General features: G+C 37.6%; 1 protein-coding gene across 1 annotated transcript; it reads left to right on the forward strand.

Moving 5' to 3' along the window:
* The first annotated feature begins 21855 nt into the window (after nt 1-21855).
* Nucleotides 21856-24367, forward strand: zgc:162730 (uncharacterized protein LOC564559 homolog). Its single transcript, XM_033976533.2, has 2 exons — nt 21856-21999; nt 22291-24367. Exons 1-2 carry the CDS (start codon nt 21967-21969, stop codon nt 23464-23466), a joined length of 1209 nt encoding a protein of 402 aa, XP_033832424.1. The 5' UTR covers nt 21856-21966; the 3' UTR covers nt 23467-24367.
* The last annotated feature ends 1362 nt before the right edge of the window (nt 24368-25729 follow it).

Raw genomic sequence — 25729 nt, forward strand, 5'->3', positions numbered from 1 at the left:
ATATATATATATATATATATATATATATATATATATATATATATATATATATATATATATATATATATATATATATATATATATATATATAAAATCCTACTAACTCATAACAGTATGAAAGGTTTTTATATTTTATTTTTAGGCTGCAGTGTTTACCAGTCTCACTAGTACAAAAATAGAAATACCCAGAGTGATATCTGTTGACAAGCTGTCACCAAACGGGAGCAGCCTGACTAACCACTCAGATTTTTATTACACAGAAACTACAAGTATCTCTTCAGCTGTACATTTTACTGTTATGTTAATAGATCTAGTTCATCCCTTTTATTAATTCTTCCCTAGTATGTCGAAACCAGTCATTGTGTCACATTATCTTCGATAGTATCAGATGTCATGGCAAGAAGCCTAGAACCAGGAAAAAAAATAAAACAAAAGTCGGTGTGTAAGCATAATGGAATGTCTCTCCTGCTTCTGCGTATAAAAGAATAATATTATTTATGCGGTTTTAGATATCGCAGATGTTTTGGGAAGGCGAATTTCCATACATGAATTGAAAACACACATGCAGTTTCACACCATTCCTGCAATACAGTCCATGATATGAAACCAAGTCTGGTCTCAATACCCCGTACCCTATACTTTCCCATTACATGCTGACACCTGGGTAGTGTTTGGCCCGGCGTGAGAGCGCTAGGAGTGGGACACTGCCCAGCTGCCATGCGTCTGTAAGGGCCAGTGTTCCTGTGTGTGTCAATAGTGCTGTAGTGGGAAATACAAAGCATAAGTGAGAGAGGAGAGAGGACACAGAGCTTTCAGTGTGAGCCACAGCATTCACCCTGCATGGTAAATGGGTCAAAATATCACCAATGTACTTAGTATTTAACATGAGTCATTAGTGGAATATGTACTTATGATCCATACTGCCCCTGGACTACACATATGTACATGTTTGTTACCTCATATAGCAAAAAGTTGTATTCCTAGGACTGCATTTTGTGTTTGTTTGTGTTTTTTTGTCTTATAGAAATCCATATAGCATAAATTGTGGCTAGCTTATTATTTTTCTAAATCAAATTGATGCAAGCAGTTTTGTTTTGCTCTTTGGTGCTTGGAATTGTTTCACAACCGTGGGGGTACGCAAGAACTTGCCAGGGACACTTGGTGGTTGGTGGATGGTTTTAGTGTTTTGTAGTACATTTGACATTTTTAGGAAAGTTTTAGTAAGAGTTTTAGACGCCAAGATCACTAAAACAAGAAAACAGCATTCTAATAATTGATAATACGATACGATAACTATCCAAGTTAGGGGGTCCTCACAAAAATGTTGGGAAGCCCTGTTTTTCGTATTTCAGTATTCTTCTTCTATCAATTGCTTGTGCTTGTGCTTTTGGCCAGGAAGCAACTGTTCTACTCCCTCCATCCTTTATCCATCTGTGAGCTTTTCTCCCTTGAAGCTGGGAACATACTTTTCCTTTTAAAGACGGACTCTTGAGCATTCCCGAGACAAAGCGTGAGCCGTCATACCGAGGCATACCTCCACGCCATACGCGAATAAATAAAGTGGGTTGAAAAGAAAGCAAGAAGGAGATAAAAATGCCCTATCATTCCTGGCATGCCGTCAAGGGACCATGATGGAGGAGATAGTGGAGCGGCTTCAAACGGGGAGGCGGTATGGGATGACGCACGCACGGGATTATGGGTGATGATTGAGCCATAAATGTGTCGGCTGTCCTAAATAAAACAGCATGGCAGGGACAGGAAAGCACTGGGATAGTTTACCAGATCCGGGTCTGGCTTTGGATCATTGTAGGGACTTTGTTGTCAGTGGCGGTTGCCTGGATACACACCAGTCTGGCAAGACAAGAGATTGTTGATAGAATGAAGTGCATTCCAGTAAACCATTGGCGCAAAACAACTCGCCCATTTGTGAAGCCCCCAGAGTTAGGCTTGTCACAGTAATTACAATATTGACTTGCTGTTGAATGAATGAAAGTTGGAAACATATTTGTAAGGACTCGATGTTGATTATGTGTACTTTTACTTCCCACTAATGGGAAACTTTTTCATAATGTATTGTAGTTCATTTATTTGAGCTATAGAGAGTAAGATAATAAACACGAACATAAACATAAAACTGAGTGATGATACTAACTTGACTTCTAAGTGTTCCATTCTTCTACTGAGAGGGTCTCAAAGTTCCGCCAAAGAAAAGATTTGGATTTCCGAGTACCATCAGGTCTAAATCAAGTATATAACGGGATTATTCCAGGTCAAATCTAGGGTTAAATAAGGTCTAAAAGTGGGCTACATCATTTCCACTGTATTTCTAAACAATAAATTATCCAAAAGATAAAAAGTGGATAAAATGAACTCTAAATCAGGCAGCCCACACTTTGAAGAGATGGCCAAGTACGACCTGAAGGAGCTTAAGTACTACAGTTTGAGAAATACTGTTGTTTTTATTTGTTGCAATATATGTTTAATTTTACAAAAGAACATTTCAAATCTGTCAACTCCTACAACGTTTTGTCCAGTTAACAGATTTGAATGTTTGCTATGGATCACACCTGGACGACTGAGGGATTACACCGACATAGTTTCAGTATTATTCTTTATGCAAAATTTGACATTGTGACAAGTTTCCCACATGTCAAGATGAATCACTGTGTAAAAAGTGAAAAAAATATGACTGACATGTATCTCTACCTGTTTATTTTGTGCTTCCCCAAACTAAGGGTGTACTGCCAGTTACAGCAGTTATGTGTCCCTGCGCTTAACGCCTAAAGCTGAAACTTTTTCTCCAACTTTTCTTTGCCATTCCAAAAAATGTTGTCCAAATCTATGTGCAAAACTCCAACTCTTTCCTCATTGCTTGTTTTGACGTTTCCCTCACTCTCCAGTTTAGCCTGGAGCGCTCTTCTCTGCCTTCACTTCCTGGCAGTTGTTAAAGCCTGCACTTCAGAACATTTTGTTTCATTTGTTTCATTTTTCCAACCGCTGCTTCCCGTCTGTTCCCTCCTCCCTCATACTTGGGCCCGCGCTCCATTTCCGTGTTAGAAGGAAAAGCGTGATGGAAAAGGGGGAAGGCTGAGGGAGGCCGGACAACTTTTGAGAAACTGAGGAATTTCAGAGAAGGCAAATCTCTGCAGGAGAGGACATGTACTGAACACGCTGCGGGCAGGACCGTAAAGTGTGACGCAAAACACAAACTAACTCGTGTTTGGCTTTTTAGGATTAACCGTAACCCAATTATGAAGAAATCAGGAGGTAGTTAAAGGTTAAATCAAGAAAAATAAGGACAAAGCAGGCGTGTCATAATAAAACATTTTGAAGCAAACTGACTTCTTATGTTTATTAATGTGCTCGGAATACATAAATAAATGAAATATTATTGTTTATCGCAGCTTATCTCTGTACCAACAAATGATAATATGTAATTTCACTCATTTATTTATTTATTTCGAGCAGATTAATGAACACAAAAAGTCAGTATACATGTATCCAGTACACTTAATGCACGTTTCACATATTTTTGTTTTATTTAAGTTCGAAAGGGAGTGGGAAGAAGAAAACACATTTAATCCCACTGTCTTCCATTAGAACATAAATCAAATGCTTTGTTTAAGCTCCTGGCACAATAACAATAATGCAAGATAATCCCAGTAAGCCAGTTTTAAATAGACAGTATCATTAAAAGGCCTGAGCTGCAACATATAACATACTATTTATGGTCAGTAATTATCCATAGAAGTCCTTATTCAACCTTTTGCAGCTCAAATGTTACTGTATTACAACAAAAACATCCAAAATCTCCTACATATTTACAAAGAAAATATTGACCCCTCCCAAAAAATACTGTTCCAGCTTTTATATACTGAATGATAAATTGATACAGCTGCCAGGCCTAAGACAAAGTTGACCAATCTTTTAAAAATAGAGTGCGACGTTCAGGAGAGGAACCACATCTTGAACATCACATAACCAGACACTGTATTACCACACACACGCATGGACTGTACCTGGCACCAGGTTCCACTCAGTCACAATCAATAGTTCCTCTTCCCAGTATTTCACTTCCATGTAATGTTTCATGTTTACATGTCAAACACAATGGCCACAGATAAACTTTGTGTCACAATAAAAGTGACACAAGGGAGAACACACATATTATGGGTAGGAAGTAACTAATTAGAAATATTCGGGTTACTGGGATTGAGAAGATTTTTGTGGGTACTTGTACTTTTAGTAGATTTTTGACCCTGTACTTGTACTTGTAATTGAGTATAATTCTAGCCATGTCAGTGTAATTAGTCATGAAAATTGTCATGAAAAGGAACTAGTAACCTGTACAATGACTAAGGGTTTTCATGAGTACTTTTTTACAATACTACAATTTTGGCAGCGGTACTTTTACTTGAATACATTTTAGCCATGTAACTGTACGTTTACTTGAGAATTAACTTGCAATACTCTTTCCACCACTGCATAATAATAACAAAAGATATTACTAAACCCCTTTCCAGAGCTTTCTATTTATACTTTTGGTTGTTATTCATTGATTCCTCAATCAGTCACATATACTTTTCTTTCTCCCATTCACTTTATATTAAGAAACTGTCGCCCCTTTCTCTGTGAATGCTGCTGTCAGGCTCATCATTTTGGTCGTAAAATGTTCGTATTAACCCGCTCTACGTGATCCTGGTGTTTTTATTTTGCTTTTGTGAATGTGTCATATGTGTACTATGAAACTCGGCTCCGAATTAGCCCATATTATTGCAGGCCTCAATGAGTTTCATTTGACTGTAGCCGAACGCTATGGGTGACGTCACACTCCCTTATTCCACCTATTTATACAGTCTATGATTCCCACTTAATGCTCAAGTTGTGCTTAGAGTTAAATAAAATATGAATCTAAAGGTAAAATATCAACATTGTTTTAGTTTTAAACATTAGCACAAAACTCCAGCTGAATAGAAGAATCCACTTTTGTGACAGTGTTATATCAGAGCCCGGGCAGGACAGTGGCCGTGAGAGCAGTTGGCTTTATTTGTAGTAAGCACACTCACACACACTCACGCACAGACGCACGCACACATGCACACATACACTCACACGGACCTTCTGAGAGGCTGAGTAATGGTGTAGTGACAAACGCCGATACAATATCATCTGACAACACTGCGCAACCTTGAACTCGGGGACACACGCACATGCACGTGGTACAGGGGACCAGGCTGCTAAGTAAGTAATGTTAATGCCATATGAACCGTGTCGCACTCTGAGGACTTCAGGGACCGGCCTCCTGCTGGTGTCCAGAGTCACGACTAAACATGGGGAATCCTGAAGATGTGACACAGGCCTCTACTTTACAATGTTTAAATCCAGGCTCAAAACGGTTCTATTTAGCTGTGCATATGAATGAAAGGTTTTTATTCTGCACTCTTCTCTTTTAATGTTCATTTTATTTATGTTTATTTATGTTTTGATTTGTTTGTATTGTGATTTTAATGTCTTTCTTATTTCGTAAAGCAATTGAATTACTTTCTGTACTAATTGTGCCAAACAAATACACTTACCTTGACTTGCCTTGCCTTTTTAATTACCGTAACCAACTAACATGCTTTAATAATAATTCAATATAGTTTTTGCCTGAGTGAACATGTAGCATCATACCTACTGTTTCTAATGCTTGCAACCTTATTAGCAAGTATTATTAAAAAAAAATACTTTTAACAGGGACCAAGTGTGATTCTTGTGAGTTTGAAAGTGCATGAGAGTAAAACGCCACATTAAAACTAGGACAAAACTATAACTAAACCTGGATTAGACCAGGGTTTAACTGAGACTACAGCAGAATCAAACCAGATCTACATCAGGACTAAACTGGGCTCAAACCAAGCCCAAACCAAGACCAACCCAACCCAAGCAACCCTTAGCGGCACAGTAGTAGGAGTAGTAGTATTAGTAGTAGTAGTAGTGGACCTGGGACATAAGGCAAGTGTGTGATTTGTTTTTGCTCTCTGTGAGTGACTGTGGGTTGCTTGGAGAAAACTTCAGCCTGAGAAATATGTTTGGGATATGGATGAGAAATGTATAACGGTGCAGAGAAAACAGACAGCCCCTCACACACAGCACATTTCAGCAGCTTACTACAAACCAGCAGCGGTGAGCACCTGGAAACACACGCTAACTGTCAAACATCTCAGACACACACACCAGCTTCAACTGTCACAAGAAACATTTTGCATTGCACTTTTTTCTGTACTGTTATCAGATCATGTACGAGCTAGTGCAGAAATTCCTCCAAAACCACATATAGAGGAAGTACTCAACACTGCCAAAAACACACAAAACGTAAGAGTATATACATATATACATATACAAAGTAGTCAATGTTAAAAGTAAAAGTACATTTTTAAGAGTCACTATAAAGTACTATTTATTAAGTTTGTTATTGAACACAATAATCTACTATAATGCTGCTCATTCTAGTGCATACGCTATTTGTTACTGATTTCAAATAGTGCTACAGTATATAACTTGACTCTTATTTAGCCTGGCCTTCTGCTTATTTCCATGTAAATATTGTTCCTTTAGCTTTAATATTCTATAGTATGACATAAAACATATCTATCTCCATGGAGAATGTATAAAATATAGTTTTAACTTGAATATATCCATATATCTATATGCAGGGATTCATGGAGGTAACAAGCCATCTCCAGAAATTTACATACTGACCCTTTAAGTCATTTTGTAGACCAATTTGCTTGACGTTTTGAGCAAACCAAGTTCATTTTGAGATAAAGTATCTAGTTCCTGTGGCCCACAGACATTTGTCATGTCATGCATTTGGGATGATGAATGTATGTTTTGTGAAGCACGTTTAGACCTGACTCAGCAGTATCAATCACATATGGCCTCCTATTACATGAGGACCTGTCCAACCAGTCGCACCACAGTGCTCTCTGGAACATTACTCAAGTCTTCTGGCCTAGCACACAAATATATTACATTTCTTATCCACATAATTCCTTCACAGAGATTTGGTTTTCTCAAGTCATTTTTGATGAGATTTAAAAGTTTCAACTGCACTGCATTCCTGCAAAGCTACAGTATGAAACTCAAAATAAACCTTGGACTAAAATCTTGGTATTTTTTTGCGGTCTGTCTAGTACCAGTAAGTAAGTAACTGAATTTATCACAGGTGACCTAAAAGTGCTTACTGTCTATGAAGTACAAACAACCTCAGGTGCAAAGAGTAGCTGGGATTTCTCCACTTCCAACTTTATTATGACATCGTTCAACCAAAATGTTCAGGGAAAGGTGTGGAAACCGAGGGCATGCGTGACATTCTGCTACAAATGTACTGGAGAGGTTCACACTTCAACTCACTAATCCATTTGTCCCAGAGGCTCAAGTCAGTTTTTATTGTTTTTTTCCCATAGTTGAGCGAATGGTTGTCATGACGCTTTGGGCTAAGAGCTGATTGGTCGGGATGGTGCACCCTGCTTTCCCTTTCCACCTAAAAACTGCTCTAAAGCCCAAAAAAAAAGTCATGCATGGGAATATTACCAAGATGCCAAAGGGCTTGTGAGAACCAAGAACAAGTTAGATTTAATTTCACACAAGAAACACAAAAATCCTATTTACATTCGGGATTCTTCTTAATCATGTATGGATTGTAAAATTATTCACAAACTTTTCAAGGCTATATGTTAAGAGATAGGTCTCTCAGCCTTCATCGTCACAGAAAAACTGAACCAAGTTAACAAAAGTCTATAACTGCCACTTGACCAACTCTTAACTAAGCCAAAACCTGAAATAGTCTTGTAGGGGGACAGGTCAGACTGATACAAAAAGAATAAATATGAAAGTTCGTTCCTATATCTGTATCAGTATTTTTAAAACCAAAATAAATATTTATTTTTTTCACCTCTAGGGACTTACTGGATAAAGTTGTATCGTGGGTGTTTACGAGTAACACAAGTATTCGGGAATCAGTCTAAAATTAGTTCTGCCATGTCACGTTCATGATCTTACTTGGGAAAGAGTCCTGGAATAAAGTCCTAAGGGGATGGTTAGATGATTTGCAGAAATGAGGGTCAGTTTCATAGAACAAACATGGCCGCCTCGGGAGATGAGTGCAAAGTCTGACATACACGACCATAGCGAGCAGTCATCAGACATTCTGCTGGGCATTACTGGCAGCGCCAGCACTCATAATTTACTACATTTGACTCTTGTGTAAACAGAGAGAAGGAAGTGTTACAATATGTGGGGATTTCTCCATATTTTACATCATGCTTCAAATTTTTAGCTAAGTTGGCAATGCTGACATAGACAATATGCATTTCAATTTATAATAATTATTTAACTCTAAATCAAATAAATTTGTTATAATTTCATAGTTGTTTTTTTTTTTTATTATTATTCTTTGCATTTAAGACCAAAGATTTAGGAACAACAGTGTTCAAGAACTGAAAGAGGATGTATGTCACTTGCACAAGTAGGAAAAGAGTTTCCATTTCCTCAGGCAGTTCAAAAAGCTAATTTCCAAAAGTTACAGGGACGAAATGTGAGAGAAGTACTGATATTGTTATTGTATACTTACAATGCCTGATACAAGGCAAGGCAAATTTTACAATTCATACACAAAGTAATTCAAGGTGCTTTCCAGAATAAGAAATACATTAATATCACAATACAAAAAAATCAAAACATAAAAAATCATCATAAAATTAACATTAAAAGGGAAGAGTGCAGAATAAAAACATTTCAGTCAGATGCACAGCTAAACAGAACCGTTTTGAGCCTGGATTTAAACTTGTCAAAGTAGAGTCCTGTCTCACATCTTGAGGAAGACTGTTGCAGGTTTTAGCTGCATGAAACTGAAACGCTGATTCTCCATGTTTAGTCCTGACTCTGGCCACCAGCTGGAGGCCGGTCCCTGACGTCCTCAGAGTGTGAGATGGTTCATGGGGCACTAACATACACTTCAGGAAACATCAAGTGTAAAATTGTGTTGGAAGTAACGGGTTAGGATTTAGTACGCTGTTAATCTTCTTCCCACTCCTTATCGAACAAAACATGAATTCTAGATACTTTATGTACTTTTCAAAATAAAAGATGACAACACTGGTTTCTTATTGCATTATTTTAAACATATATATAAAAATGGCTTCCAAATTACTGCTTAAAGATTAAATAGGCAGTGAGTAACATAATGTATCATCATCATATTGTCACCAACATCTATAGTACTGTATATACTGACTGTATATTGGCTCATCACAACATGTAAGAGTAATATTGGTGCATTGATTTTTGCATGTTCTTTTCACTGTGTGTGCTGGTTATAAAAATGTAGGACTCTCTTATCACAGGCTTATCTTCTTGGCTTATGGGATCAACCTGAATACTCTGAAACCGCCTGTTTCCATACCGTACTTCTGGATCAGGTACTTTCCCCATGATTGCTAATGTAAATACTATCTCAATAACACTGACTCATACATGTCCTAGTTTTCAGTCAAAATGATTCACCTGTTAAAGCTCGGGCAGCTGCCATCTTGGCTCTTCAAACCGGCTCCTCCAGTGTTGCCAGGGAACGGCTCGACCTGTGTGTGCACTGTTTGGCATGTCACCATAGCAATGTTACGGAAGGCATTGTCAAATATTTGCAAGCTATCACTTATTAGAGGCGGCGGCAGGTCAAACGCTGTCTGGAGAAGCGCAGGGCCAGAGGAAATGAAAAGGAAAGAACACGCGAGGAAAGAGAGAGAAAGGCTGAATGAGTCAACGAGCAGTTATGATGTTGTATAATGTTGGAAGCGTGAGTTTAAGTGATTAAATGCAAATCTTTCAGGTTTCGAGATTTAAAGCAAAACATTCAAATTCAAAAATACAAAAAAATACTGACTGACCTCATTCACAACACAGCCCCTCACTCTTTAACAGACTCTATAGTGCCTCATTGACAGAGCGATTTGGACGCGCAGATCACTACATTCAGGTCATGTGACTCTGGCATCCGGATAAAAAAAAAAGTTTAAAGGCTAAATTGTAATAAAACTTTATTTTTGCCATAAATGATCAGATTCGACCAGTACACAAGTATTTATGGACTCATACCAGTGTTTGTCAAGCTGGATCTCACATAAACTGATTGGATTATTCATTTTTTTATCTGAGATGTGGAAATCCTCGCTCTTTTAACAGCTCACGCTAAAGTAAACGGCTAACGCTAGCAACTTTACACCATAACGGTTTATTTAAGTGTTTTATTCACAATCAGGATCAACAGTGTGATAAACCAGTGCTTCTATCTGCTTCATTCATTCAGTCCTGTTGTGTCCAGTTAAGGAGCTGTTGCCGTGCAGCTGTTTTTTCTAACTCTCGCAATGCATTGTGGTCTATATTGACCAGTTTAGTAACCACAGATACCCAATACTTTTCAAGGTGCATTGTGGGAAATTTTGAGTGCACTGCATTTTCACGAACTGGACATTCGGACGCTACTAAAAATGGCGTGACCCTTAAATAGTGCCAAAGTACTGACGATGTGATATTTTATGATGACAGCAATATGATATCTCAACACAATGAAGATAGATTTGATTGAGAGAGTCGATCCCTAAAGCCGTGTGAGATAAGCTCTGGTTGAGATCGATACAAAATCAGTATTGTTTTTGATTGTTTTAGTTTTATCTGCACTGCATTTTGTAATAGATACTGCAGGGTGTTGTTGCTCAGACAAACGCTCTGATCCACAGGTTTGGTTCTTGTTCTGATGATTTAACGTTGATATTGTTTAAATCTTATTGTACACGTATTGTACACTGTCCACCTCCGGACTCATTACAAACAAGTCCCTGAAGGCAGTGGTGGATGAAGTACTCAATTCTCAGATACAGATGTAAAAAGTTACTCAGGTAAAAGTAAAAATATCATATAAGAAAAATCTGCTTAAGTAAAAGTATTAAAATGCCAGTTTAAAATTGTACTTTAACAGTAAAAAGTAAAAGTATTCCAGACAAGTGTTTGTTAAATGTAGTGATACTGATTTAAAAATGAGGCATACTTTGGTCAGCAGTTGCAATACGAATGAATTTCTTCAGTTTTCTTATGAATTTTGTGTATTTATTTTTGTTTGCTCAAATACTTTAGTCAGAAACATGGTAAAAATAACACCTTAAATCATATGAAAAGTACATAATACATAAATGTAGTGAAGTAAAAGTGAAAGTACTGAAGGCTATGCTAAATAACAAAGCTTCTTAGTTGCATCACATATACATATATCAAAATACTGAATGCATATTAGTCCGAATAAAGCTTAGATGCCTTATATAATTCATATATCCTTTGAATATTGTCATGTAAGCACCATTTTTATACTGAATGCATATATTCTTTGAATGCTGTATCCTTTTGGTTGTTTAACAAGCACTAACTATTGACTCAGTGCCGGAGTAGACTCAAGGCTGAAAAACAGACCGCAGAGGTGAACGAGGCCGGAAGGACGTATCAAGGTGTCTACCTGCTCAACATAATATTTGTATATTCATGTTGCATGTTACATTTTTATTCTTTGGGGCCAGGGAAAGGCAGACAGACTGAGGGATAGATCATTTGACCCCGGGTGCTGTATTACATTGTAACTGTCAGGGAAATAAACTTTTGAGATTTGAATTGACCGAATCCAGTCGTCATTTTGATAGAACACGCCTAATAGTATCCACTGTCAAATGTATTTAAGTAAAGTACAGATACCTAAGAATTCTACTTAAGTACAGTACTTTACTTATACTTTTTTACATTCCACCACAGTTCATGGGTGTTCGTGGGCAGGTCAAAATGGACCAGTGTGACCCAGATATTTGTTACTGCATGCAGTGAACTGTACTAAGAATTTTAATGTACAGTTTTATTTGCAGCTGAGTCAGAACATCAAATAATAATGTCACTCACAGTCAGTCAACACTGGTGAGGTCATCTTTTTAAAACACAAATGTTCACTGTTTGTATTGTCGCTGCCCTTGTGTTTTAAAAATGAACCGTGACCATTACGGAATTGCAATGAGATTAGCCCAAATGAGAGAATATCTGCAATCTAAAGTCCTATTGTATTACACTTGTCATCCTAAAATAATTAGCACATTTAGTATTTTTGAAGGAACAAATACATTGACAAGGGAAATGAAAAGGGAAAACACACATTACTCAACACAATGTTCCCACTGAGTTGCTGTTTGTTTGCGTTTTAAAATAAAATCAATGAAAGGTGCACTGTTGCAACACATTTCTTTCAGCTCGTTTCACAGTTGGGCATTAAACATACCTTGAATTTAATCGGCCTGTCAAGATAACAAAATTTTAAGTTCGATATTTTGCTAAAGTAAATATAGACAAACCATAAGTTATGATATTGAAACTAATTTATGCCACTGATGCAACAACCCAACAGCAGATTTACAAAAACTATTCTACATCTACAATATTGTTAAAAATCATGAGCTGTGATAAACAGCAGAATGAAACACTTTAGTACTTAGTTGCATCTGTAATAAGTCATTAAGTTATTAATTCAATCAATTGATTAAATCTTATCATAATGCCAAAAAATAACCAAAAATAGTATCTGTAGAGCAAAGAAAAATACTAATCCCAAAGAAATATTCTTCTAGCTTTCACATACTGTATAATAATCGTGACAGGCCTACTTTTTATTACAGATGATGAAATGTTACCTATTGATTGCATTGTACTTTTTGTTGAAATATCTAATAAGTAAGTTCACAAATATTGAACCTGATTATTTCTATTAGTGGCTGGACCCTAAAGCTCGCTATGTTACAGCAAAAAAAATTAACAACAGCACTTTACCTGCTCTCATCTGTATGAAATATGATTGGTTTTTTTTAATATTGTGAAGTCATCTGAAACCCAGCAATAAAACAAAACTTGTAATAACCTAACCTGTATAACCTGTAAAACTGCAGCCTGTAATCATAATAAAACACACATTTTAGCCTTATTGTACTTTAGATTTTAAATACAATGCGTAAAAAAGTACATTTCCTCAAAACCGAGAACATTACAACAGCATAATGACCTGATCTTAACCAGGCTAAGATGACTTTGACATTTGGAGCCTTTCCCTGTGAGTCAGTGCAGCTGGATTCCCCCTGGTTTCCCTTCTCCGAGGGATCATGCTCTCTTTAGTCAGCCGTCCCTATGGGTGCAAGCCCACTTTAGCACATACTCATTCAGAAACTCACCACCGCCCAGTTTGACTTACAAAACTCCACTGCGGGTCAACAGGCCCACGGTGCAGACGTTTCACATTTGTGTTTGAGGAGCCCTATGACTAATGCACTCACAGGGTTAAACATATTCACGCATTACATACAGGCTTGACATTACAAACATAAAAGCGAGCAAAGGTTGTCCAGACACGACCAGAAGTAAATAAGCATAAAATTAACAATAATAATAACAAGGCTCTAGTCTTACGCTTCCTAGATGCTCAAGGTTTGTCTTAGGGTTGTCAAAAAAAAAAAAAAAACAGAAAAAAACATGTTTGGGACCTTTACCTGAATTGTTTTTAGAATTGCCTTAATCTATATCAGAACTAGTCTAGTGAACACTGATGCTCACTACTTTTCAAGGTGTATTGTGGGAAATTTTTAGTGCACAACTTTTTTTTCGCAATTGGACATTCAGACACTAAAAACACTGAGAACACTAAAAACAGCGTGAACCCTAAACAGTGCTCTAACTAGGGAATAGTGCGATGTTATTTTGCGCTTGGAAAAACAGGTACCCCAGCTTTAACTTTCACAAACAAAGAACTTAGCCTTCTAAATAAAAATTAAAAAAACATTTAAAAATAAAAAGTACTGACTGACTATGTTTTATGACGATAGTAATATGATATGAAGATAGATTTTAAGAAATTCAGTCTTGATACTAAAACTAGTAATCATATCATTTGAAGTATCCATTAAAAAAAACAAAAAAAAACAAAAACATGTTTAGAACCATTTCCTGATCAGAATTAGAACAAAACCACATGGTAATAATAAATAACCACTGCTATTTTGTGTTGAAAATTAAAAAACAATGCATTATATATTCCGTATGCAGTGGTGGAGACTTAATACCGTGGCCACAGCTGCTCTGGGGTAGACAGTAGAAGTTTGTCTGGCAATCAACACTCCCACACACCCCCACACACACACCATATTCATAGAGTCCATAAGTCTTGCCCAAGGACACAAAACAATCCCCAGATTAATATAACCCCCTATATACCGTGCAAACACATGTAAACTCAATCTGTTTTATAATATGCTGCATCTTGCATTGGCACGGCACAGGCACGTTCTACTCTATAGGTCAGTTTTAGTTAATTATTCATCTAAACAACCCAACGTATGTAAAGTATATTGTCTTAATGTTAATGTTTAATCTTTGGCATTGAAGGATGTATTCATTTTAAACCATATACCACGCCATGCAACAATTCAATAAACAAATTTTATACCCAATAATAACTCAAGTAAAATGACAACGCTGTATTTTCTTTATTGGTGAAATGGAGGTGTTGGCAGGAAAGTTACCTTACATTTAATTGGAACAGGGAGCATACCAGAGTGACAGAAATATATGTGTTTTTCAGTGGACTAGTAATTACTGAGCCACTTCATCATCTTCAAGACACATGAAATATCTCTCTTCATCTCTGCGTGCCTCAGAAGGGACTCCGAGACTCCGAGAACCCCACCCTTTATGTTTATAGCAGTTTGTCCTATTTGAGGCGGTACATCCGAAATAAAGCATGAAACGTTATCAATAAGAACAGGAACGCATATAGAAACAATGTGTGTGCAAGCTACATGTTTTAAAAGTGACTGTTGCCTTTGCTATAGTGTCATCTCTTCATATATGACAGTGACTAACTATGCCGTCCCACAGTGTCTCAAGCCGATTACATTAAAAAGTACTGGTTTCGTCACAGAACAGAACAGGCCAGAGGCAGCTCACCCTCCACCTTTCACCTCCAATGCTCACATTACACAATTTCCCAGGCTCTGCACTCACACGTTTAGAACTTCAACATCAGCACTGAACCAGCTTTATTCTGACATGTGGATATCAACTGTACGTGGAAAAACACCAAGGACGCTATGGTCAAACGGTTACTTTTTGGCTAAACGATAAGATTTAAGCTGTAAAAAAAGTAGAATTTGTAACTTTTATGACCCATTACAGATGCAAACTAAGTACAAAAGTGTTTTATTCTGCTTTTTTATTTATTGCAGCTTATTAGAAAAGTTGTGGTGTGAATCTGCTCTTAAGTTATTGTGTCAGTGGCATAAATTTGCACAATTTCACCATGACAGTCCTATTTGCCCCAGTACAGATGGTAAAAGCAGCTCTTAGGGTTAGAATAAGACCGCTGTGTGCTGTCTGCATCTATTTATAAAGTGTTTTTATCCTCTGCAAACCAGGAAAGAATTTTGGTGCACTGTTAACATGCTATGTGCCCCAAACACTGCTCTGGCCTCTTAAAGCAACGAAAAGCACTTATAAAATCATCACAGCAAATAGGAAGTTAGGAATGCAAGTGAGGAATAAGTTTGATTAAGTTTGGACAACTGCAAACCAATTAAATCCAACTTTTACACAAGGATTAAAATTTGAGTACTGACATCACTGTATTCACTAAATATATAAATGTCATCTAGTAAAGTAGACACACACTGTAGTATAGTATGTATAGCAGTTTTGTTACTTAAGTAAAAGTAAAGTAAAGTAAAAATATCACATGAAAAAATCTTCTTAAGTGAAAGTATTAAAGTACCTGTTGTAGTGTAGTTTAAAAGTAAAAGTAAAAGTATTTCTCACAGATTTTGTTGTTCATTTGTGAGTTAAATGTAGTGATATTGATTAAAATTGATACATATTTTGGTCAGAAGTAACAATACAAATCCATTGCTTAATTTTCCCTATGAATTTTGTGTGTTTATTTTTCTTTGCTCAAAACTGAAGCTTGTACTTGAAAACTTTTGTCAGGATGTTAACATGAATATGGTAAAAAAAATGTAGCGTAGAAAGTACAGATACTGCTCTTAAATGTAGTTAAGTAAAAAGTATCCACAGTAAAATTGAGTTAAATTAAGTGCAGATGCCAAAAAATTCAACTTAATCCAGTACAAGTACTACTTAGTTACCTTCCACCACTGATGTATAGTCATAAAAATACAAACAACACAAACAAAAATTCAACAAAGGTAATTACACTGTACAATAATTATCAAGTTATCAAATCAATTATCAAATTATATTTTTATGTTTAGATATACAAGACAACAACAGTAGCTTAGTTGGTATAGTGTCCACTGATCCACAGGTTGGCGGAGCGAATCCATCTCCCACAAATGAATGCTGTCGTTGTGTCCTTGCGCAAGACACTTAATCCATTTTACCCCAGTGTCTGTGTACACTGGTGTATGAATGTATGTGTGAAAGGGTGAGTGGTTCCTTGATATTAAGAGGTTTGAGTGTGGGTGGTAGCCTTGAAGGTGAAAAAGCGCTATATGTGACTATTTACCAACATTACACAAACACTTTGAAACAATGAAAATTAATTTATAGTCTAAAAGTTGGCCTTTCAGTTTTTAATCCAGGCTGTACTCATGGTTTTGTATTTATCTGGACAGTAACATGTGTGACAGCTACCACCCCGCCCTTAAACAGTAACTTTCCACGCAAGGAACAAGTAGAGCAAAGTCAAACCGCAAGTCAAACACATTATATAAAAAAACGTCATTCCAAAACTACCCCCTTGCCATTCGCTTCCTAAAGTGCCAGCCAAGCAATTCACTGGCCTGTCCCTCACAGTCCAATAAAACAACACTTTATTTCCTTCCCAGAATGAAATGGGAACATGACCTCATAATATATTTTCCAGAGAATGTAAAGTTTATATATAGGCAAGTTATTTATACCATAGAGCTGTTATTAATAGTGAAAGCTGAGAGACTTGTTTGGCTCCAGTTGCCCTCCCAGTCTGTGCATCTGTCTGAATTTGAACCTGTAGGTCACGGTGCAGGGTGCAGTAGTAGTATTTAAACCAGACATAAGTGCGGAGTGAGATTTTTGCATGCCCTGCTAATGTGTGGGTGGTAGCACAGATACATTTAGTCAGGTACATTCACCAACTTTTCAATAAAATATTGTTCTCAGACATCATACTTTTTTACTCCTACTTTATTAAAATATTTGTACAGTGTTACAGCTCTGGTTACTGTTTTACTGTGTATAATGATGACAAGATCTGACGTCTCCATTACGTAATAATATGTTGTCTGTCATATAACATTAACTCACATGTTTGGACTTGACACATATTGTTACTGTAACTTGAGTATGAGTAATACTTGTTACTGTTACTTGAGTAATTTCTTGCAACACTAGTTCTAGTTGAGTACCCTGCTATAATTTTGAAGTAACAGTATCTTCACGCACCATAGCACGCCACATTGTACCAAATATATACTAACTTCCTTACTAACATAAAGCATAAATCAATGGTGGGTGGAGTGTCTTGCCCAAGAACATAACAACAGTAAGCAGTAGGGATTTGTGATTGGATTTGCTAGTGTGCCAAATAATCTACCCCTGAAAGTAAAAATAACTTTGACCGTAACTTCTTCTTAATCAGTCATGTGAGTCCATATAGTTTTTTGAACCACAATGACACATCAAAACGTTTTAATCCATCAAAACAAGACAGATCAGGTGACTACTGCCAATTATATTTTCAAGTTGTGAAAATAGTCCTATGTGCATCAAGTCACTATTTCCATGACTAAAAACGCTATAAAAAGAGGGGATCAATCCTTGCAAAATGAACGGGGACTGCCCAGTTGAACTAAGCTTTAACCAAGCCTAACTCGTTTGGAAAGACTGACAGAAAGACTTAACAGTTTGTGTGAAGAGTTGACAAATGATTGATCCAGCACTGACTACTGACTGAGTAATGTTTTTTTATTACCTCAAAACATCATGTCCATCACGCGTTCTGACATTTACTCCTCATAAATATAGCATAATGGGACAGTGCCGTAATGAGCTTTCTTACTTTAGACACAAGAAACTAAGTAAACGTATTTCATTAGTATCTGTTTTGACAAATATGTTTGTTTCTAAACTCGACTGGGTGGACCCTGTTTAGTCATATTTTCTGTTTCAGTAAATGAGTACTGCATTACTCTAGTATTGTTTAGGTAACTGCTGCTCACTAGTAATACACCTACACACGAGTATTTTAAAACAGTTTATAATGATGACTAACTTCTGGTAAACTGCGATAAATTACACTATGGATTAGTAGAGACGTGAAGAACATTTTAGTCACTACTTCTTAGGGCTGGGTTAGATGAGGAAAACACTTTTTTTTCCCTTTTATTGATTGATCACCATTTTCACTGAAATACTTTTGAAATTCTTTTTTTTTTTTTTTTTTTTAACTTTACTTATCCAGTCTATGTTGTCGTAATAAAACAAATAAAATAGCTTTCATCATTCATTTCCTAAACATCACGTGGCTTACCTTATTAAGCATACAAATTAATAATAACTATGAATTATATAAAGGGCCTGTGTGTGTATGTATACCTATATGTATGTTTATTGAGATGTGTGCATAGATTGGTGCGTGTGTGTATATGAATATGAATGTGTACAGATTTGTGTGTGTATGTGTGTATAAAGAGGTCTTCTTTCCTAGATTCATGACAGATGAGTTTTGTTTTTGTCTGTAAACACATTTTCTGCCATTTTGTGTTCTATATGTTAAGAGGGTTAGGCAAAATAAGCGTTAACCTTCAGCCTAAACCCCTTCACTCTGTAGAATAAGTGATGCATTATGTGTTATTTTTGTGTTTTTCGTGATTAATGATTATGTTAACTAACCGAAGAAAGTAAACTAACTAAAGATAAACAAGAAAGACTGAATCCGTGCCATCCAATCCAAAAAATAGTCAAATTTATTCTTCCAAAGTCTGAACTCCAAACCAGGCCAGATTGGCTGTAGAGATTTTGATTTAAAATCCCCAGGTTGGTCAATGACAATTAAATGAGTGAATCTTAACCTTAATCACTATTTAAATGTAATTAATTGCACACAAATCTGCTACTACTACTACTACTAATCCAATCCAATCCAACCTTATTTCTAATGCACTTTAAAAACAACAGAGTTGACCAGTGCAGTACACAACAGACATTTTAAAAACACAGATAAATGACAGACATACAAATAAATAACTACAAAATGTACTTAAACATAGCAATGAAAAGCTAAAGAGAAAAAGTGCATTTTAAGAACTGATTTAAAAGTAGAGAGTGACTGTCTAAGGTGCAGGGGCAACGCATTCCACAGTTTGGGACCAGCCACAGAGAAGGCCCGGTCCCCTCGAAGTTTCCTCCTAATTTTTGGGACCACTAACTAAATCTAAAAGATCTGCAGACCTGAGTGAGCCAGCAGGAGCATAAGGTTGAAGCAGGTCGGATAGATATTGTGGAGCGAGGCCGTGGAGGCATTTAAAGACAAATAAAAGAACTTTAAAATCAATACGATAAGGAGACAGGGAGCCAATGTAGGGACATCAAAACAGGTGTAATGTGTTCCCGTTTTTTTGTACCAGTTAAAAGGCGAGCAGCTGCGTTTTGAACAAGTTGGAGACATGCGAGAGAAGTTTGGTTCAGACCAATATAAAGAGCATTACAATAATCCAAACGATTGGTGACAAAAGCATGAATTAAAATCTCAAAATGATGCTGTGACTGGACAGGTTTGACTTTCGCGAGTTGACGAATTTGAAAAAAGCTAGTTTTGACAACAGCGCTAATCTGGACATCAAGTTTTAAATCATTATCCAGCCTTACACCAAGATTTGTCACCACAGGTTTCACATATTGAGCAATAGCACCAAGATCAGTACTAAAGGTGTTTGCTTCACTAGGCCCAAACACTACAATTTCAGTTTTTTTGTCATTTAAAAACAACAATTTTAAAGACATCCAATTTTTGATTTCCTCAACACAGTCTCTGAGTGTTTTAGCACTGTAGGAATTTTCGTTCTTAAGTGGCATATAAATTTGTGCATCATCCGCATAAAACTGAAATGAAATGCCATGCCAACTACTACTACTACTACTCTTTGTGCTATAACAATGACACTCTATCTGTGTGTACTTTCCCTAGAATCCATTTTAATTAGCCAAATCTCCCCTACATTTAAACAATGCATGAGATACTCCAACAGATAAAATAAATAGAACAAGTTGACATTTCTCTTGACAACTCACACATGTGGAATTTTGCCTCGGGCTGTTGTTGTTATTGAAACTTTTTTTTTTCCCCTTTTCTTCTGCTGGAGGCGCTTCACGTGGTGTCTTCTTTCACAACACTAGCCTGAACGTATGCATTGTCATTGCCAGTAATTATGGTGACTCATTACTTCGGGTGACACAATGTGAAATCTGCCAGATGACAGAATTAAACGTATTGTCTAATTAACTTGTCATTATTACAGAGTGTGTAGAGTGTGTAGTATGTTAGCTTTAAGGGAACCGAGCCGTTTCATCTTCCTGCCACACAAAAACATGCTCGATTCTTTGTGTTCAACTCAATGACAGTAATCCATGCATTGTCACCCTGTATTATAAATGACTCACCGATGGCTCCTAGGTTCACCAAAAGTGTGCCGGTAAGAGTCCTAGTGAGGGATCACTTGTGAGAAAACATTAACTACCAGGAACCTATTATATTTGACAAAACAGTGATTTATGGTAGTGATAAGCTAGCAAGTGACTGAAATGATTCTTGACATGCAGAGACCCACACACGGCGTGTACTTGCGGTCACGCTTGGCTGGATTCCTATGAGAAGCAAAATAAAAAGCAGAGTTGGATCAATCATCACAATCATAACTAGATTTTCCATTGGAACAGATTATTGTGTGAATAGAGATTTATAGAGTGAAAGAAAAATCATATTTCAACTACAACAGTCCAATGTTCAGTTTGCCCATGCTGTTTTTATATGCTCCCCTTTACCCTAAAGGTTTCTGCCCTCTTGTAATCAATAGTCCTCCTGATTATCTTTCTGGTGGAGTATCTGTTTTGTAATATTTGACAGAAACCCCCAAAACTGATGTGAAAAGTGGGAATACACTGCGCTGTAGGGTTCTGGTAAACAACATGGTAAAAAAAAACATAGTCGCATCTCTGTGGTCAACACCCAGAAAGTGTGTAATTTGGGACAACATGATTTATAGGAACTTCCTGAAAACTCAAGCATTACTCATAGAAGCATATGTACAGTAAATAAATGTATGTAAATGCCGTGTGTATGTATGCCCAAGGTGTTGACTACAGATTGGCTCTGTTTGAGTTGGGGAATCAAAAAGTGCAGTGTGCAGGCAAAACAAACAACCCACAGAGAAATTTCACAGAACTGAAGGGATCGTTCACCCTTAGAAACGCATTGGAAACAGACGCGCTAGGATGACACAAAATAAAGGGGACAAATACACAGATTACAGTCGCGATAGCTATGTCAATATGCTACTTTGCTTTCACCGGCCAACAAAACTGAAAGATTTCACACAGCTAGCTAAAAATACATGCTATTTCTTTCTCTTTTTTTTCTTTCCTACTCTCTCCTTGCTTCTTGCCCAGCCTGTGAGCTCACGCTGAAACTTGAGCTATGGGTGTGTCATCCGGGAACATAGCAAGTGGAAACTCCTCCCCAAAGTAGGAGTTTCTGGCTGTAGCAGAGAATAAAAGAGCTACAGAGCACACATAGGCTTAACTTGACACAGGTATCAAACTCAGGATAAGAGCTACGCCTGTTTTTTTTTCCTCCTTTTGTCAAGGGAAACAGCCATGTCCGATATGCTCGACGATATCTTCAAAAAGGTGACTTTTATTTTAATATGGGCCGTGGGTGTTTTGGAAAAATATGCCTTTGGAAAGTGTGAAGGGAGGATTGAGCAATCACTACTCGTCTTGTTTACTCCCACTAGTCACTGACCACTACTACTACTACTAGAACTATTACTACATCTCCTACTACTATGTGATTGACAGACTTTCTAACTTTGTCTTTTGACATGTTGTGATTAACTATATAGATCTTATATTTCAAATTAAAACTTAATGCAGATGTTATGTTTTCATTTTAGTAACAGACTTAACTCTTTCCTACAGAACTTTTTAAATCTGACCCTGGATGAAGATTTCCCCCCTTCACAAGCTCGAAACAAGGGCCGTCTGAACCGCTCGGCCTCCTTCTTCTCTCCCCCCTCCCCTCTTGCAGCTCCCTGCCACAGCCTGAGCTCAGGAGACATTAATAATGAGGACAACGGCCCAATCTGGTCCAACATCTGGAGCCAGGCTCCCATCTCCAAACCCAAACAGCCGCCTTTCAGGCCCGACCGCTCCATGAGCCTGACTGACAGCAGCAGCCTGCTGGCCACGCTGGGGCAGCTCAAGAGTCTGGAGGGTTTTCCCTCAGGGCCCTCCACCACAGTGGCTCCACCACCCGGCTTTGCCCCTTCTGCCAATCTCCAAGCTCAAATGCAGCCTATGTTGGCATCCAATCGTTACAAGACTGAACTGTGCCGTGGTTTCCAAGAAACTGGCAGCTGCAAATATGGCAACAAATGCCAGTTTGCCCATGGGGAAGCTGAGCTGCGTGGACTGTACCGCCACCCTAAGTACAAAACAGAGCCTTGCAGAACCTTCTACAACTTTGGCTACTGCCCCTATGGCTCACGTTGCCACTTCATCCATGAGGAGAAGATTGGTGGTAGCCAGGCCAAGCTTCAACGCCAAGCAGTAACCACAGCATCCAGCACTCAAAATCCTCGTCACCAGCTTCGTCAAAGTCTGAGTTTTGCTGGTTTCCTGCACTCTCGCAGCTCACCTCCACCTGCATTCCCCAACTCTTTCAATGATCCCAATCTGGTCTTCAGCCGCGCCCCTTCTGTTTCCCCACCTCCTGCTGATCTTCTCTCTCCAGTTTTTAACGATTCCTTTCCACGTGAAACTTCAGCATTCCAGTTTGGACCCCAGCTGACCCGTGCCAGTGCTGGGGACCTCCACAACATTCCTCTGATCGTGGAACCAAAAGCCACACGCTGTGTGTGCGGCCATGGGAATAACCTCCTGAATGACAGAGTCTTCCCCACCAGGGAGGATATGCTGCCAGCTCCAGTGTCCTTGGGGAAAGCTGCAGGTCTCCAGCGTTTCTCCTCCGAGGACTCCCTGGAGGACTGCTACAGCAGCAGCAGTGGAGGATCCAGTGGATCCGAGTCTCCCACCTTTGACGTATCGAACACCAAGAGGCTCATTGTCTTTGAGCGCTTGTCCCTATCCGAATGAGGGAACAACGAACTGACACTTATTTACTGTGTCCCCACAAACACTTTAAGTACTTAATTTATCTAAATGATGATTTTAGTACCCATTTATTATCAGACTTTATTTTTATACTTCAGATAGTGTGTAGCTCATAAGACCTTTGTTATGGTCTTCCATATAAATTAACGCAGCAGGTCTTGCCAGTTGGGAGGGCTATGTTGCCCTAAGACTGTACTGATCAAAGTGGCTTTTTGGTAGTGATAATCAGAAACCTTTGTGCCTTACAAACTCGTGCCTTGTACAGGTTTTCACTCTCGGTGCCATGAGCAGTGTTTGATTCAGTAGCCTTAATCGCCTTAACCAGAAACGTATCATCCATGCCATTTTATCTGTGTTATGCACTTTACAGCTGATTTAAATGGGACGACCTGTCAAGTCTCCCTGTAGCATTCAACCAAAGCTTCAGACTTCACTGCTCTGTGTGTATGAGTGTATGTGTGTGTGAATGTGTGTGTGAAAGGTGCATGTTTCCCTCCGACCTGGGGTACAAGCAAATACTATCTACAGAACACGCAAGAGTGCTTATGCTGATCATGATCACATTTGTCATTCTGTGGTGTGTTGGCTTGTAGTACACCCCTGTTTTATTGTGCCCTGATAGAGTGACAACCGAGTTCAGGGACACTGCAGTATTCCTTTGGTTAATGGTCGCCTTGCAATGTTTAACTTAAATACGTATTTATTATGATATTTATTTGTGTCTAAAGAAGAAATGTATTTTGTACTTTATTTATAGAGAAATATTAACATCTGTGAAATACCAATGTGAGTAAAAAGCATTAAAAAGAGAATCCTATATATTTTTAATTGTCTAAAAGGGACAAAATCATGTTCTAAATAAAAAAAAATGGATGTATCTAGATCTTTCGAGTCTTATTCTTACTTGGGTAATCAACATTGACACCATTATGTTGCAATGGTTTGCGCAATTACATGACTTAGGCCTGTCATGGGAACACATTTTGAAGCACGATTTATTGCTACAGAGAAATACAACAAAACTACTTGAAACTACTTTATGCCACTGACACAAAGCAGGATAATCCATTAACCATTTTAAAATATACTATAGATACTGTATATAGTGTAGTATAATGATAAAGGCCTGATGTCCAACAAATACAGCAGAATGGACCAATAATTAGACATAAAAGTTATTTATTCAACCATCTACAGCTCAAATTCCATTGTAATACAACTAAAGTAATAAAAATCTCCCCACAAAGAAAATGTGGCACAGTAAAAACTGAGTCCCCAAATATATTGTTCCAGTGAACAATAAGTCAATATAGTAATTATCATGACAGGCCTAACACCACATCATTACACAGTGTTAGAGGGAAAATGCATAATTCCATAACTTCTCCAGTTAATGAATATAATAAATAACTTGCAAAAAGTAACTGACATCACCTGGCTTAACCATCAATACTGCATCACTACTACATGTTCAACAAAGTTTCCAACATTAGTTAAGAATTTGTAGATTAAATATTTCAGAATGTTTTCCCTAGAATGCCATTGTATCCTGCCTATATATGAATAAAAATAAACAATTTCCTGAATAGTTTTTGAATGAGTATCATTTATGTCAGAACTAGTACTACTATTACTTTTATTTTGCATTAAAATGTCATTATATTGCCTAAAAAAATACGTTTTGTAACATTCATGCCTCTTTACCCAAATCTATCTGTCTATGTACTCATCCCTGCACTGCTGCCACCATATTTGCATTACAATATCTTGACAGCTTAAAAAAACTTTGTCCTACCTACAGTGTTTAACAGCACACAGTCATCATGTTATGTATACACTCCCATCCAGGTTACCTCACAATATGAAACCTGCACGTACACACCACTATCAGTCCCAACCACCCGCCAGATTTTCCAGTAATCTAAGTTGATTACCAGGTCCAAAGTTCATAGTGCCTGCTCAATAAGTGTCCCAAGAAGTTAAGAACTTCCTTGAACATTATAAGCACATACAGCTGAATTGTGGATGGAAGATGCTTTTAAAATGGGCATGAGAACTGAATCATGTCAGGTCATTGCTGTCCCATCCCTAGAACACGTGACGCCTTGTAACAGCTCACCTGATACCTGCTTTTAGTCAGGCACACAATGGTAATGAAAAGTGGGGATTTCCGGATTATGGTTTTGTCTGCATGAAAGAGAACAGAAATGTGCATATGTGCCTGTTACTAAACAATGACAGTTAT

This window comes from Periophthalmus magnuspinnatus, chromosome 13 (assembly GCF_009829125.3).
Source record: "Periophthalmus magnuspinnatus isolate fPerMag1 chromosome 13, fPerMag1.2.pri, whole genome shotgun sequence".
Lineage (NCBI taxonomy): Eukaryota > Metazoa > Chordata > Actinopteri > Gobiiformes > Gobiidae > Periophthalmus > Periophthalmus magnuspinnatus.

Excerpts from the sequence above, each read along its gene's own strand:
- zgc:162730 (XM_033976533.2), top strand. The coding sequence starts at position 21,967 with ATGTCCGATATGCTCGACGATATCTTCAAAAAG. Across the intron at positions 22,000-22,290 it reads TCGACGATATCTTCAAAAAG|AACTTTTTAAATCTGACCCT; the intron begins GTGACTTTTATT and ends TCTTTCCTACAG.